Below are 15329 nucleotides of genomic sequence, written 5' to 3'. Positions count from 1 at the left end.
GTAGTGCTAGCTTGCTAGCTCACAAGAAAACTATTTAACATTAAAGTACTTAAAATTACACTATTACAAAAATTGATATTAGCATTCAATTTATACAAAATTACCTGGTTAGAGACCATGCTGGGCATCCCATAATGAAGCCATCAACACCATGCAATGGTTTCTTCCCTTTTTTATTGCATAGTAGGGCTTGGAACTTTCCATTCAGAACTTTTTTCTTTGTTGATTTGTATCCTACTTAACAAAGTTTCTGGGGCCTTGATGCACACCTTGTGGTCATATTTACCTCTCCACATTTTTGCATTTGGGTGTTGGCCATTTGTCACTCCAACTGACTTTTCTTTTCACTTGGTGTTTCTTAGTGTCCAGGATGTTGAGTGTTGTTTCCCATTCCAGGTCAGTTAATCTGTTGGGAAGTGCTTTACTGCTAGCCATCATACAAACGTTTCTGGATTCACTTTTGAATATTTCTTCAATCATGTTGCGTGTTGTTTGACTTCTACACTTTTCCTTAACAGCTTCTAGATGCTCAATGTCATTTTTCTGGCTTAAGATGACATAATTACATCCATTTTGGTGCTTGCAACAAGGAAATTGTCTATCTATCTATCTATCTATCTATCTATCTATCTATCTATCTATCTATCTATCTATCTATCTATTTATCTATCTATCTATCTTGTATAATGCCTTTCATATCTATCTATCTATCTATCTATCTATCTATCTATCTATCTATCTATCTAATATAGTGCCTTTCATATCTATCTATCTATCTATCTATCTATCTATCTATCTATCTATCTATCTATCTATCTATCTATCTATCTATCTATCTATCATTAAAATGACATCCCTATATTTTTAAGCACGTAGCCTCTGTTCAGGTACTGTTTGTTTGTTTGCCTTCTCTAGTTCTAAATGGTTTATCTAATACAAGAAGCCATTCTTGCCAGTCTTGTCACTAAATTTTCAGCCAGTCAATTGGAGATGGTAATCTTTTAAATGGGCACATGCGTAATGGAATGAAACTTTCATGAAACAGAACTGAGGTTTTGCACACTGCAAGTATCTTCTTTTGTATTTGCAATTTTCTGCATTTTTTTGTAATAAAATTTGCAAACCTTTTCTTTAGGATGAAGATCTCTTACAAATTGATTTTCATAACCCTCGGTGACAGACAACATTGTTATTGCTTTTATTTCAACTTTACTTTACAAGCGGAAATCCATGCAAGCCTAATGCTGATTAACAAAGGTACCTGAAAAAGATTTGTAACTTTTCTATTATAAAAATGGGATGTCTTAAAATGGTAGTAGTAGATGATACAGTCTTCTTCAATATTTTCTAAAATTTTTATTAACAGTACCACATACATATTTGAAAGTGTTGATTAATCCAGACAGGCAGGCATCACATGTAGAAGGGACCAGCAGTGGCCAAGTATTATGCAAAAAATGTTTTTTTTTGGTATTTGTTACACTTGTATTAATCCTGTGGGGAAATTGTCTTTTCACATGACATTTGGATGATGAGATAACATAATCTATTAGCTGTGATTAAATGGAACCAAAGAACTTTTGTATAATTATTCAGATTAATTCATAACAATGTAAGGCTACACAGATTTTAGTTTATGCAGTATTTATCATGTAATTAGAATAGATACTATATTATACTCACATGCATTTCTCATAGCAAGATCAGAAATGCACCAAATACTGTCACTTAACTGACTTTTAAATTTTTATTACGAACATAATGTTCGGGATTATATTGGTACTCTCCAGAAGGTCCAGTTTAAGTGAGGATGAGTGTGAGCGCTGCAGTGGTTTGGGATTTCATCTGAGGTTAGTTTCTGCCTTGCGTCCATTGTAAGAGGAAGACATAAGATCTAACTACCTATTTTCTGAACCCATTTAATCCAATTCAGCCCAATCCTACATACACATCCACACACAAACACTCATACAGGAAAGTGAAATGGGAATGTAAAATGCATTATCCTTATGGAATGTACTAATACAAAACACTAGAAAATTACCATTTGTTTATTACATTTTTATGTTCATAGTATACATATACAGAAAAAGTGTTTATTTTATTTTTTCCATAAATGGTGATCAGTTCTTATTTATTTATGAAATATGTACAATGTCATACTGTATATAATTGCATTGGCACTTATTTCTATACATATCAGTTTCCTCACACCTTACGAGCTTGTATAGCTGTACTGTCTAAGATGTCGATACTCTGCTGAACACACACTTACAATGTAATCTTCCCGTGACATTTGCTGTGAGTCTGGACAGGAATTAATCTGGCACTGACAGGCTGAGCTGAAGCAGAAGTGAGCAGTCTGTTGTAATACAATGTACCAAAATGACAGAACATTTATTGCCATGCCTATCACAATTCATCGTTATTCTTTGAAAATAACAGCTTTTCCACTTTTCAGACACTTGTGCCCTAGTACCTCTTCCTTCACCACTAGCCATTCTTTATGTACAGCAACTTTCCATTTATTAACAATTTGCAAAGAGGACGCATTTGAAAAAAATGGTGGATTATTACTTTTCTGTGGCACCAATGAATGGTGAACACCATACCAAGGCACAACAGAATTAAAGACCTATAATACAATATTTAAGATATGTTCTGTGCAGTTCTAAAACAGGCGATTTAAGCAATGCACAGGTCAAAGACGTGGGCTGACCTAGAACATTGGTTTAGTTTCCTAAGACTGTTCTCTGAGTGTGCCACATATCAAGATGGCTTGTTGGCTAAGATCCAGTGTGATTTTGCTAGATCGTGGTCATTAGTATGTGTGCTGAGAAGATGACAGTGCCACTCTCTCATATTGTTATACAGTATTAGCGATGTCCCTGACTGCACACTAGAAGTTACATATAAATAATTATGTTTCCTTCTTTTCCAGTAATATAATTCTGGTTACCATTTAGCCACTAGGATTAAAGTTAAAGAATACTAAACTAATGTAAGGAAAAGTGATGATATTCTTGCATATATACATTATGCAAAATGTTATTATTTTGAATAATAATTTATTTAAGCATTTGTTAAGTAACTTAATATTCACAAATTAATTTTAATAATAACTGTAGCACCGTTTATATTTTCTTATTTTTAAAAGTTACTCAGGGCATGTATACTGCTTATGGTTACACACCAAACAACAGACTCCTTAACTAGTATGTGCTATTTACTGTCACTTGTATTGTGTTAATCTTATGGAGCTGTTTGACCTTTTTTAATATTTAAAAATAATACATTTCAGTTAAATAAAAAAGCAAAGAAAGCAATAAAATGGAATAATACAAAAATAAATAACCTTTACCCTCGGAATTCTACACCTTCTTCAATACCTTGATGAGAGAAAGTCTTCACTTCATGCTTTGTTAATGTTATAGGCCTGCCCCCTGCTGCAGGGTCCACACATTGCCCCAGTTATGACATTAATGATTTGTAGAAAGCAGATGATCGCTTGAATTCCACTGAAGAGCAGGAGAATGGAGAACAGGGTGACGTTCCACAGCACCACATTTTGGGGACTTTTGCACTTGTCATTCCAGTAGGTGTAGTTTGTTAGATAGCTGTCATGGAATAAATAAAAGAGTTAACACTGTAAAGTGAGTCTAGGATTAGCAAAACACCCAGGGGGTAAGTCTCTGGTATAAGAAGAGGTAACAGGCTTTGTACAATAGCTAAAATAAACAGAATCTAAGCTTCCTGTGGTCCAAAACTTTGAATAACTGGGTTGAATAAATGGGTGGATGTTGAAATCTAAGGAGCTCTCTTTGCAAACGCATTAGCCCTACGTTATAAACCAGAGTTTCTCCACAGGAAGACACCTATGAAAGTTGAGATTCATTCTTGATAATTTCTTATCAAGACTGTGTTCTGATTTTACTGCAGCATGTCATGTAGTCAGATAACTTACTAGCTACTAAGTCTTCTAAAGTCAAGGATTTTCAGCACTTTCTGCATTAATAAAAATGTCACTAAATTCAGTATATTGAAATATATATAAATAAAATATTTGGAGGCTTACTTTCCATTGTCATTTTCAAAAGGGTATTCCAAACTGTTATTTGAGTTGCATTTTGGTCCTTGTAGGAGCCCCAGCACAGACACGATGACACAGTACCCGGATCCAGCGATTCCAATCAAGGCCACCAAAATGGATGAGAGCAACTGAATGGGACAAGAAAAACACAATTAGCCAGTTGTGGACATTAAAGCTTGTGCCATTGATGCCAGCTCAAGGCTACTAAGAAGTCCAAACTTACTGGACACCTATTGTGACATGAGTTGCGCTCGCAGCAGCCACAGACATCCTCTTTGGTTGCAACAATGAAAAAGGTAGCCGGAAGAAACATCTGTAGGAAAAACAAAGTTCCCGTTTATTAAATTCAGACAGTTTGCTCACTTTTTCTGACAGCATTATTATCTGAAAACATTTAATTTAAAAATAAGTGCGGTTTTATTAAAACAAAATGTACCAAGAAAATCATTGTCTCTTGCTGCACTGCACATTCTTTTACAGTTCTTCACAATCAGTCTCAGGCTGCAGGTCTTTTGAAGAAAAATAAACACTCTAATAATAATATCTTGGTATTCTGTATTCATCTTTCATTTAGCTATACTGTTTAAACAAGATAAGATTTAGAGTTAAAAAAATAACTAAAGATAAAGTGCTGTAGCAAGGCAGCAATTTGAAGTATAAGTATACACTGATTAGCCCCAACATTAAAACCACTAACATCTGAATTTAATGACATTGATTATTTTTTTTTTTTTACAATGGTACCTGTCAAGGGCTGAGATATTTTAGGCAGCATGTGAACATTCAACCCTTAAAGATGATTTCTTGGAAGAAGGAAAACTGGGCAACCGTAAAGATCTGAGCAACTTTAACAAGGGCCAAACTGACAGGTTTTGTGGGGCGTTCTTGGTGTATTGTGGTTAGTTCCTACAAAAATTGGTCCAAGGAAGGACAAACAGTGATCCAGCAACAGGGTCATGGCACCCAAGGCACATTGGTGCATGTAGGGAGTAAAGGCTGGCATGTCTGGGCCATTCCCACAGAAGAGCTACTGTAGCACAAATTGCCGAAAACTTGATGCTGTCCACGAGAGAAAGGTGATAGAGCACACAGGTCATTGCAGCTTGCTGCATATCGGGCTGTGTAACCGCAGACCAGTCAAAGTGACCATGTTGACCCCCCGTCCACCACTGAAAGTACCAACAAATGGGCACATGAGTATCAGAACTGGACCATGGAGCAGTGGAAGAAGCTGTCATGGTCTGATGAATCACATTTTCTTTTAGATCATGAAGATGAATGGGTGAATGTTTGTCGTTTACTTGGAAAAAAGATGGCAGCAGGATGCACTATGGGAAAATGGCAAGCCAGCAGAGGCGGCGTGATCTTCAAGGCAATATTTTGCATGGGAAACTTTGGGCCCTGGCATTCATGTGGATTTTACTTTGATACATACCCCCTACCTAAAGATTGTTGTAGAACATGTACACCACTACATTGCAATGGCATTCCTTAATGGCAGTGACCTCTTTCAGCAGGATAATGCATCCTGTCACACTGTAAATATTGGTCTGGAATGCTTTAAGAAACATGGCAAGGAATTCATGGTTTTGAGTTTGCCTTCAGCTTCCACAGGACTCAATCCAAATGATCATCTGTGAGATGTGCTGGAGAAACAAGTCCAATTCATGGACACCCTAACTTGCAACTTACATGACTTAAAGGTTCTGCTGCTAATGTTTTGGCGCCAGATAGCATAGGACATCTTGTGTAGTCCATGTCTCAACAGTTCAGAACAGTTCTGGTGGCATGAGGGAGATCTGCACAATACTAGGCAGCTGGATTAATGTTGTGGCTAATCGGTGTATGTACACTAGCAAAACAACCAGAGGAGACAAATCAAAAGTTAAATATTAGTTATGCCTTCAAAGCAAAGACTGGTAATTAGAAAGGCATTATATAGGATAGACAATGAAGGGCACTATGGGTGCGTATGTAAGATAGATCAGAATGAAGAAGTGACTCAGAGCTCTCTTTTAATTTCTATACTGTTGTGCCTAAATGACATCAGTGTTTCTAACCAATAATATCTTCAAAATCAAATATTATTGTATAAAGTATAGTTCCTATGAAACTTACCATCAATTACGTGAGGTAAGACTTATAGTGTGCTTTTTTATTCATCATCACAAAATTATAAATGACCAGGAGGTGGCAGCATATAATAAGATTGCACTACAACATAGTCACTTTACTTAGCACGAAGTGTGAAAAGCATTTGGTTTGGTACAAAAAATAATTTTAACATTAGACCTACAAATGCTGTAAATAAATGAAAAATGTCTGACAAATCTGATGGACAATGGTATCCTAAATAAACATTAACAAGGATTTTAGGAATTTTTTAATGTATTTTTCCATCCATATTTTGTAGTTATTGCGTATACTGTAATCCTAATTGTGAATTTTACCGTATTTGTGGACAGTGATGTGCAGTGGTCTAACTATTCCTGTAGTGCTATATTTTCAAAGTCTTCACAAATATAGCTGGCAAATATTACAGTGATGGGATCTTCTTTCGGTCCCACACTGACCCCATTTGTAAATCACTGGGAGAGACACTGTTTTCCATTTATAAATTCAGATGCACTTTACAACACATGCAATGAAAATATATGAAAAAAAAAATAACCTCAAATTCATAAATGACAAACTTATCCTTCAAAAAATAAGTAATTCTTTGGAAATAAGAAGACAAAGAGAAAGGGGTTTTCTATTCTGTTCTCATCCACCCGTTCATCCAATTTCAGTCATAATCGTTTTGATCATCCAAACAACACTGCGTGCTAATTTAATCTATATAATCGAAGCTCTTCAAAATATAGGTATTTTGTTCATGAAGATATACATCTTGAGAACTTACAATTTCTTTTTCACATAGGCTTTTTAAAATAAATGCTGAATCTGGTAACAACGTCATTTATACAATCAAGAACATACACACAGTGGTTGAATGAAAGTGTCAGGATTTCTGTAAAATGTAACTTTTCCTGTGCTTCTATATCATTGTACTAGAGTATTTATTTATTTATTTGTTCATTTTTTTGATGGTATCAATAACGGAATTTGACCTATGTGAAAGCAATTGAAAGCAAAACAAAAAAAGGTAGATGATGGAGCTCACATCTTACTACGTCATAATATGTTGAATATATCCTCTATAAAACATGATACTTTACATGCATGACAGACACTCAGAATTGTTTTGAAATGCGTAAAGGTCATGATGCAATATCACACGCTTTTAGTTTTCATAATATAAAGTTTTCAGACACACATGCAACTGTTAACCAAAAGAAAGACAGTCCAACATTGTCTAAGTACTTACCACAATTCCAGCCCCAATTATTCCATGAAAGAACCACACGAAGTGACTGAGACCGTTACTTTCAGCGGGTTCTGTGTTTGCATTTGGAAAGAAAAGAAGTATGTTGGCAGCAATGCAGCCCAGTGCCAAGGGTATTAAGGAAAAGCCAAGACACTTTGAGCACCTCCGTACACACATGCTGAAGAGCAAAAGGATGAATCAAAAAAAGATTTAAAAAGTGCTCTTAATAACAAAAGCAACTGCAACCGGAATTCTACCCACACAGGAAAGAACGTCGGGTACCCGATTTAAACCTTACATACACTTTCTATCTGAACTTCTAAGTACGAGTCCAGAGAAAACAGCAGATGGCCACCCTGGGGTCATGCATCACTAACCAACCCAGAAGGGTGGAGGGCGTGAAGCAACTAGAAGTGCTCTCAAATCCGAGTGCGCTGTTTACGCGCATTCCAGCAGTCGCGTGCGCGACTTAACCTACGAGCGTAGCAACGTGCACGAGCACCGAGACATGACATGGATGGGCACAAGATCAGTTATGGCATTACCGGTACTACCTTCTTCGGTCATTTCATGAGCGACTAGTGTCCTGATATCCCTCATGTCACACTTCCTCTTTGTGGATTTTCTGTCTTCCTGCAGGAAATGGTAAAAAATATCAAATATATTGACTTATATGGTATGTCCATCATCAGGGTTTACCTAATTGAGATCGATGAGTTTTTCCTTAAAGTTGGTATCGCAACAAAAAAAAAAAGAAAGCTGCCAGTGGTGTTGAGCTACCAGCAAAAAACCCGTTATAGGTACCCATTCGTTTTATTTTTTAATTAATTTTTTATTTTTAGCTTTCAGTTAAGGGCTTTGCTCCTGGTGTCCCTTTAGAAAACGATTAATGAGAAAGAATGGATGAATGTCATTAATGAGTTCCTGATTCATTGTTGGCCAATAGCTTGTCTTAAAGTTTCATAGTCAATATGAATGACGTTTAACGTTTAGTATTTTATTAATGCTTACGTCTTAAAGTTACACATTTTACTCACTTTTCAAACGTAAACATTTCGGTTTCTTATGTATTATCTAATTTTATTTGTGTACGTCTTTATAGAAATCTGCTCTTTAATGAATTTTACTATATTTGCTAAAACAATACAACTAGAGTTGAGAGGCATGGTGGCACAGTGGTTACCATTAGCTGGGTTCAACTTCCCAGCTCAGGCTTTGTTTTTGAGGAGTTTGCACACTTTTTGCCTCCATGAGGGTTTTTCTTCTATTTCACCTGGAACCCTTTACAGCTTTCCTTTCACTTTCCAAATGTATGCATATTAGGATAATTGATAGTTAATAATTTGTCCAGTGTACAGTACATGAATGAGAGTGTCATACATGTGCGTAAGTATGCCTGCAATGGACTGGTGTCCTGTCCTGTGCTCTCAGTGATTTAGTAGGGTTTGTGACCTCATAACTCATTAGATTAATGGAAAGATATTAAGCTGGTTAAATTGTTGGAAACATTTTTTATTATCAATATTTGATGCAATGAGTAAGTGTTCACTGCAATGGCCTGGCAAACTGATTCACTGTAGTGGATAAAGCATTTTCAACTGCCAATAAATGTTATGCATTTTCAAGAAATAAGTAAAGAGATTAAAGAATGGACTAGCTAGGCATACTTTGCATGTTATTCATATTTTAAAGAATGGATTTTGTTTACAAGTATCCTTTTTTTAAATAATGTTATCACTTACTTACAAGCGAAACATTTTGAACAAATCCATGCCGTCAGTATTCAGTTGCACATTTACAGTGCAATATCACTGACTACCCCAGAAAGGAATGAGCTTGGGCAAACTATGTAGAAGCATTTTAAACAAACCTGATCCCTCATGTCACACTTCCCTTCGTGGATTTTCTGTCTTCCTGCAGGAAATGGTAACAAATATCAAATGTATTGACTTAAAACTGTGCAGTAGGTGGTTTGGGGGCTTTACCTCCTCATCTCACAGTGCAGTTATCAGGAAAGGAAAATCCGTAGATTTGGCAGAAAATAAGGCCATTGTGCTGCATCAGTGAATTTATAAGAAACTCAGCTATAGTATGTTGTCCTCGGCAGCTTGGATTTTTACATAAAGTTAACAATTTGTATCTTCTGTAGCACATTTCATTGGCAATTGTACTTCTAAAATTGTGCATGTTGGCTGAGACTTTCTGGCCATTTATTCACTGTAATATAATGCCTGTGACAGGAGAACAGAGAGCAAGGAGCGAGAAGGAACTCCAACTGCTATTTGCAGGACATATTTATTTCTTTGGTGTCTCAGTTCATTAATCTACCTATCCATCTATTAATCTTGTATAATGTCATTCATTACATCTACCTACAGTGCACATATTATAATAATATCAATAGATATTCTATCAACGTTATGGTGTCACCTAAAGCTGAAATTAAGTCTGTATGGAAGTGATTTGAGAGGGAAAAGTGACTTTTACATCATTTTCATGATAAATTACTTTACATTTTTGGATGATACTTTTATCCAAGGTGACTTACAAGATTTGTGATAGTATTAGGTACCTTTCTTTTGATTTTCCAATTGGTGTACAGGGAGCTCAAGTGACTTGCTGCTGGTCACACAATATCAATAGCAGGATTTGAACCTGCAACCTCAGGGTCTGAAGTCTAAAGCCTTAACCACGACACCACACCACACCACAGCTTTACGGGAAGCTTTTGATATACTCAAAATTTTGCATGTTTTTAATGAACTTATACATTTTAGTATCCCTGAAAATGATTTAGGCACATGTTCATTTGTATGTTTCAGGGTATGTGTCTGGAATATCCATCATCATCCAACCCATTATATCCTAATGACAGGAGTCTGCTGGAGCCAATCCCAGCCAACACAGGGCTCATGGCAGGAAACAAACCCCAGGCAGGGCGCCAGCCCACCACAGGGCACGTACACAAACACACACACCCACACTAGGGACAATTTAGAATCACCAATGCACCTAACCCGCATGTCTTTGGACTGTGGGAGGAAACCGGAGTACCTGAAGGAAACTCATGCAGACACGGGGAGAACATGCAAACTCCATGCAGGGAGACCCAGGAAGCGAACCTGTGTCTCCTAACTGCGAGGCAGCAGTGCTACCCACCGCACCACCTAGCTGCCCAAGTCTGGAATATGATAACTCAAAAATAAATCAATCCATCCAAATGAAATTTGGCACCATTTTTAACATCGGAAAAACCTAGGTTGTGTTGAATTTAAGAACAATCCGCCAGTAGATTTTGCTCTACACAAATAACGTATACTATAGGTATGAATATTAGAAGATTATAAGTATTAAATGTTTAAATAATAGCTTCATCTAGTTTTTTTTTTGAGAAAGTACATACAAGAGAACTGAATTGGTTCCTCTTTTCATGACTCATCTTGAAATAAAAAGCATCTCCAAGGTTTTCCCCAACACTATATATAGTATAGTGATTTTTCTTTTCTAAGGTTAGGAAACTCTTTCTTTTAAAGTAACAGTGTACACCGACAGGTGGCATCCAAAAGGCAGGAACAGGAATTCCCAGCTAATGCTGCCAATCGATAAGATACTGTATGAAATTTCTGCTATTGCCATATCATAACAGCAGTTTTTTATAGCTTAAATATTAGCTAGATGTCACTTAATTTTTATTGAATGGAAGGAGAGTCATAAGAAAAAATGATGAAAGTGTAAAGAAGATAACAAACATTTTATTGTGGTATTGCCACATGTGAGCCTTATGTTATTCCTGAGATTGTACATTACTAGAACACATCAATGCAGATTGCATTTTTGACCTACTTGTACAATAAGACAAGCTGACACTGAGTCAGTCACGATGCAGACCACACAGAAAACTGATTAAAGTACCAAGAAGTCCATTGTGTAAATGAGGTGTCATCCATTGTGAACAAAAATGGATAAATGCTCTTTTATGTCAGGAGATTATCAGTGAATCAGCAAAGAACCGTGGGGGACAGGTCCAATGGCTTAGCGTGGTGACTTGGCGTTCCCTTTATTGTTATCCTTCAAAAGTCTGTCCAAAGCAATTCCTATAAATTATCATACTACTCAACAATCTGTCTCCATGTGGCACTGAAGCCATTTAATCCTCACCCCAATGGTTTGACCCCTGAGATTGGCCTCCTAGATGTGACAGCAGCTGTCCCTACAGTATGTCCCACCTTTACACAAAAACAAAGGTCAGTCAGTCGATGTAATAGGTTTATTAACATGGTAAGGTAATAGACAGGGACAAAACATTGGGAGAATATAAAGAAACCAAAAAGGAACAAAACTAAAAAAAGCCCACAGCACCTTGCTGGGTCTAGATGTCTACATTACATTACAGGTTTCCCCTTCCCACAAATCCATTATTTCAAGTAAGAGTGCTCAGCACAAACTACTGTAAGATTGTCTCCTTCTCACCTGGTACCTCTTCTACTCTTGAAGAAATTCTGGGTTTATTATCTCTTCGCCAGTTTGCAAACTGTCCTCCAAAGCTTATAAGGCTACCTGGTCATTTCTACTCCATTTTGTAACTGCTTGCTTGAGTTAGGAACATGTTAAGAAAACTGTTGGGAGTCTACCCCTCAGAACACCTTTGATGGCCTCAGATATCACCGTATCCCTGATCAAAAATGCTTAATTAAAGGGCCAAAGTATGCTTTGCATCTGGGATGGACCATCACACAGTGAAAATGTGAAGAAATGGATGCCTTGTGCTCTAGACCAAAGATGAAAAGGACCATCCAGACTGTTTATCAGCAAAACGTTCAAAAGCCAGGGTCTGTCATGGTATGGGGTTGTTTCAGTGTCCTGGTCAAAGGTAATTTATACTTTCTGCATTAATGCAGAAAAGTACATTACGATTTTAGAGGAATATTTGCTGCCTTCAAGATGACATATTTCCAGGGATATTCATGCATTTTGCACACATTTACAAAGGCATGGCTGAAGCAGAAGAGGGTACGGGTACTGACTGGCCTGCCTCACCAATAGAGAATGTATGGAGAATTTTGAAATGAAGAATGATAACCCCGCACCGTTGACCTTCTTAAGAGGAAGAATGAGAAAAGACAACCCCTGAAAAGCTTCATCGTTTGGTATCCTCAGTGCCAAAATGTCTTTAAGTTTTGGGAGAAGGAATGGCGACATTACAAACTGGTGAATGTGTTAATGTCCCAACTTTTTTTGGTATGTGTTGCAGGAATGGATGTATATTAACAAATGGAATGAAGTTGACCAGCCAAAACATGAAATATTGTCTGCAATAAACTAAAAGTCAGTTGTTTTTTTGCATTTTCCATACCATCCCAACTTTTTCTGATTTGAGGTTGTAATAATTAAGGTTCAGGTACTTCTCTCTAATGACTGTTTGTCCACATTATACAGCATTTAATGTGACAGCCTTGCCACTCAGAATACAATGGGTTTGTCCCCATCTTGTTTTATACCTGGCTTCAGCTTGCCACTGTGGCACCCTGATAGTCAGCATAGCGGGTTTGTTTGTTTGGGACATGGACTCAATCACAGATCACATGCAGTATATGCATTCATACCATCTTAGAAGTAATTAAAAGCCTTCTCTTAGCCAGTCAAGCTGCGAGTCTACAGTGTTTACGCTGTTTAGAAAAAGTACACATGGGTAAATATTGGGTGCGACTTGTTTTAAAAGACACACTCGCTGCTTTGGTTTATAGAAATAAAATGTTTTTTGCATCAGATTACAAGAAACAGTTACATGCTCAGGGGGCTATGATGTGCTTCACAAGTAAGTTAAGTTACAAAAACAGCTTCAGGAACATAATCAGTTTTCCACAGGAAGTTTTTACAGTAGAGGGAGGACATAAGGCTCTGAATAATAAAACAATGTCACTCTGCTTTGGGCTTGTTTCTATTGATTATGTGTTAACAGACTACTAGGGTTGAAGGAAACATGGCCTGATGACGCACCCATTCTAAAAAACTTTTGGCTGTGGTTTGAAAACCTACATAAATAATCACATACATTTATTTTTGTTTTAGCTATTTCCCATGTGAACATTTATGATTTTGAAAAGAAATTAAAATAAACAGTGTTTTGTGGAGTCCATGAAAGGTAAACTAGATATGAGTGACTGTCTCTGTTAAGCTTTAATAGATACACTAGATATAAAAGTAGATTTTTCACAAGATTTATTGCATCTTTTGATCTTTAGTGCTCTGATGTCCTACAGCAGTATTTTCCATGAAAACAACAATTAAAAATGTTCATTGGCATTCTTTATAGCTCTTATTTGTTCACTTTCTAGTGTCTTTATCAATCAACATACCCGCAACAAAGAAACTTGTAAAAGAAACATTTTGCTGAGCGTGGATCTCTTCAAGTATAAATGGTAGTCAAATGTAAGCCAAACAATGATTCAACATTATATAATACTTTTTGCATCAAGCACCATCATAAGCCAAAGGCAAACAAAAAGATTATATAAATGTAAAGTAAGATGGGTTTGACAAGAGCAGTTGATTGCATCAATGCATTCATTAAAATTTTTTTTTGGTTAACAAATTTTTTCTTAAATAAATACGCAAATACAAATTAGAGCGAATCAAACATGACCATAAAAACACAATACATTGTGGCGGATGGCCGGGATGCTTCCACGCTTGCAGCACCGGTGGAGCAAGTGTGGCCAGAGCATTAACTCCCCTGGAACAATAGATGGCAGCCCCCCTGGGTTGCAGCAGTGCCTCGGACTCCCGCAGGGCTTCATGGGAGTTGGAGTGTGGTACAGCCCTGTTGGGATCCGTAGGCTCTGCCAGGGGGATGCTACAACTACTGCTGAGCCCTGGAGAGCAGCTCTTCCGCCATACCCCGAAGTGCTGCCGGAAACACATCATCAGACACCTAGAGCACTTCCGGGTGCCCAGGGCCAGTAGACACTTCTCCGAGAGCCAGTGTCGGGAGGAGGAGGATAAAGCTTGCCAGGAGGAGTGGAGGATAAAGTGAGAAAAGGACTGAGAGATAGAAGAAGAAAGAGAGAAAAGAAACGGAAAGTAAAGGAAGTGTGTTAGTGCTTGTTGGCACACTGTAAATTTGTAAATAAATAACGTGTGCTCTAGGACTTCTGTGTGTCCTGGTGTCTGTCTGTGATCCGGTCTTGAATGTTCACAACATATAAAAACAGCCACCCGATGGCACCAATTCCTGGTCCACAGTCCCAAGCAGCAAAAGTTAATCACAGAGGAGAGAAGGCAAAGGTCTAACGAAAAAAAAAAGCCAAATATGTGGAAATGAAGCTAAAACTTCCATAAGAATGAGTCTGAACAACATGTACTGTACATAGGATTACCACTTAGAAACATTTGAGCCGGTCACTCCATTAAGATAAAGTTTTACAAAGAGGTTCGGATATAGCGGGTTGGATAATGGATGGATGTACGGATTTCCAGAAATAGAAACAGAGAGAGTCCATCTCAAACCTAATGCTAACTTTGCAGAAACACAACGGTGCAGTGTTAGCTCTGCTGCCTTTTTTTGCATCCTGGGTCCTCCCTGCATGGAGTTTGCATGTTCTCCTCGTGTCCTCTGGCTGCTCTGGTGTCCTCCCACAGACCAAAGACATGCAGGTTAGGTGAACTGGTGACCCAACTTTGTCAGAGTGCGTGTGGACTTGACACCCTGTCTAGGGTTTGTTCCTGCCTTGTGCCCTATGCCAGCTGGGATAGGTTCCAGTGTTTCCCAGAACCCTGCTCAGGGTTAAGTGGATTAGAAAATGACTGACCACATTGACTAAGTCTTTTATTTCTTGTTTTAGCATCACTGCATTTAGCATTGTCCTGCCATTA

The 15329-nt window shown here is 37.5% G+C and overlaps 1 protein-coding gene across 1 annotated transcript; it reads right to left on the bottom strand.

Moving 5' to 3' along the window:
• Positions 1-2120: 2120 nt before the first annotated feature.
• Positions 2121-7875, bottom strand: tm4sf18 (transmembrane 4 L six family member 18). The gene is made up of 4 exons (XM_039758138.1): positions 7458-7875; positions 4314-4403; positions 4076-4218; positions 2121-3617 (listed from the first exon to the last, which is right to left on the bottom strand). Exons 1-4 carry the CDS (start codon positions 7632-7634, stop codon positions 3413-3415), a joined length of 615 nt encoding a protein of 204 aa, XP_039614072.1. The 5' UTR covers positions 7635-7875; the 3' UTR covers positions 2121-3412.
• Positions 7876-15329: the final 7454 nt, after the last annotated feature.

Source organism: Polypterus senegalus, chromosome 1 (genome assembly GCF_016835505.1).
Source record: "Polypterus senegalus isolate Bchr_013 chromosome 1, ASM1683550v1, whole genome shotgun sequence".
NCBI lineage: Eukaryota > Metazoa > Chordata > Cladistia > Polypteriformes > Polypteridae > Polypterus > Polypterus senegalus.
Note: the sequence above shows the minus strand (reverse complement) of the source record. Positions and strands in the feature narration are given on the sequence as shown.

Bases quoted from the DNA above. Each gene is read 5' to 3' on its own strand.
- tm4sf18 (XM_039758138.1), bottom strand. From the start codon at position 7,634: ATGTGTGTACGGAGGTGCTCAAAGTGTCTTGGCTTTTCCTTAATACCC. The intron at 4,219-4,313 runs GTAAGTTTGGAC...TGTCCCATTCAG, and splicing joins CATGTCACAATAGGTGTCCA to TTGCTCTCATCCATTTTGGT. The intron at 3,618-4,075 runs GTAAGCCTCCAA...ATTCCATGACAG, and splicing joins TTTGAAAATGACAATGGAAA to CTATCTAACAAACTACACCT.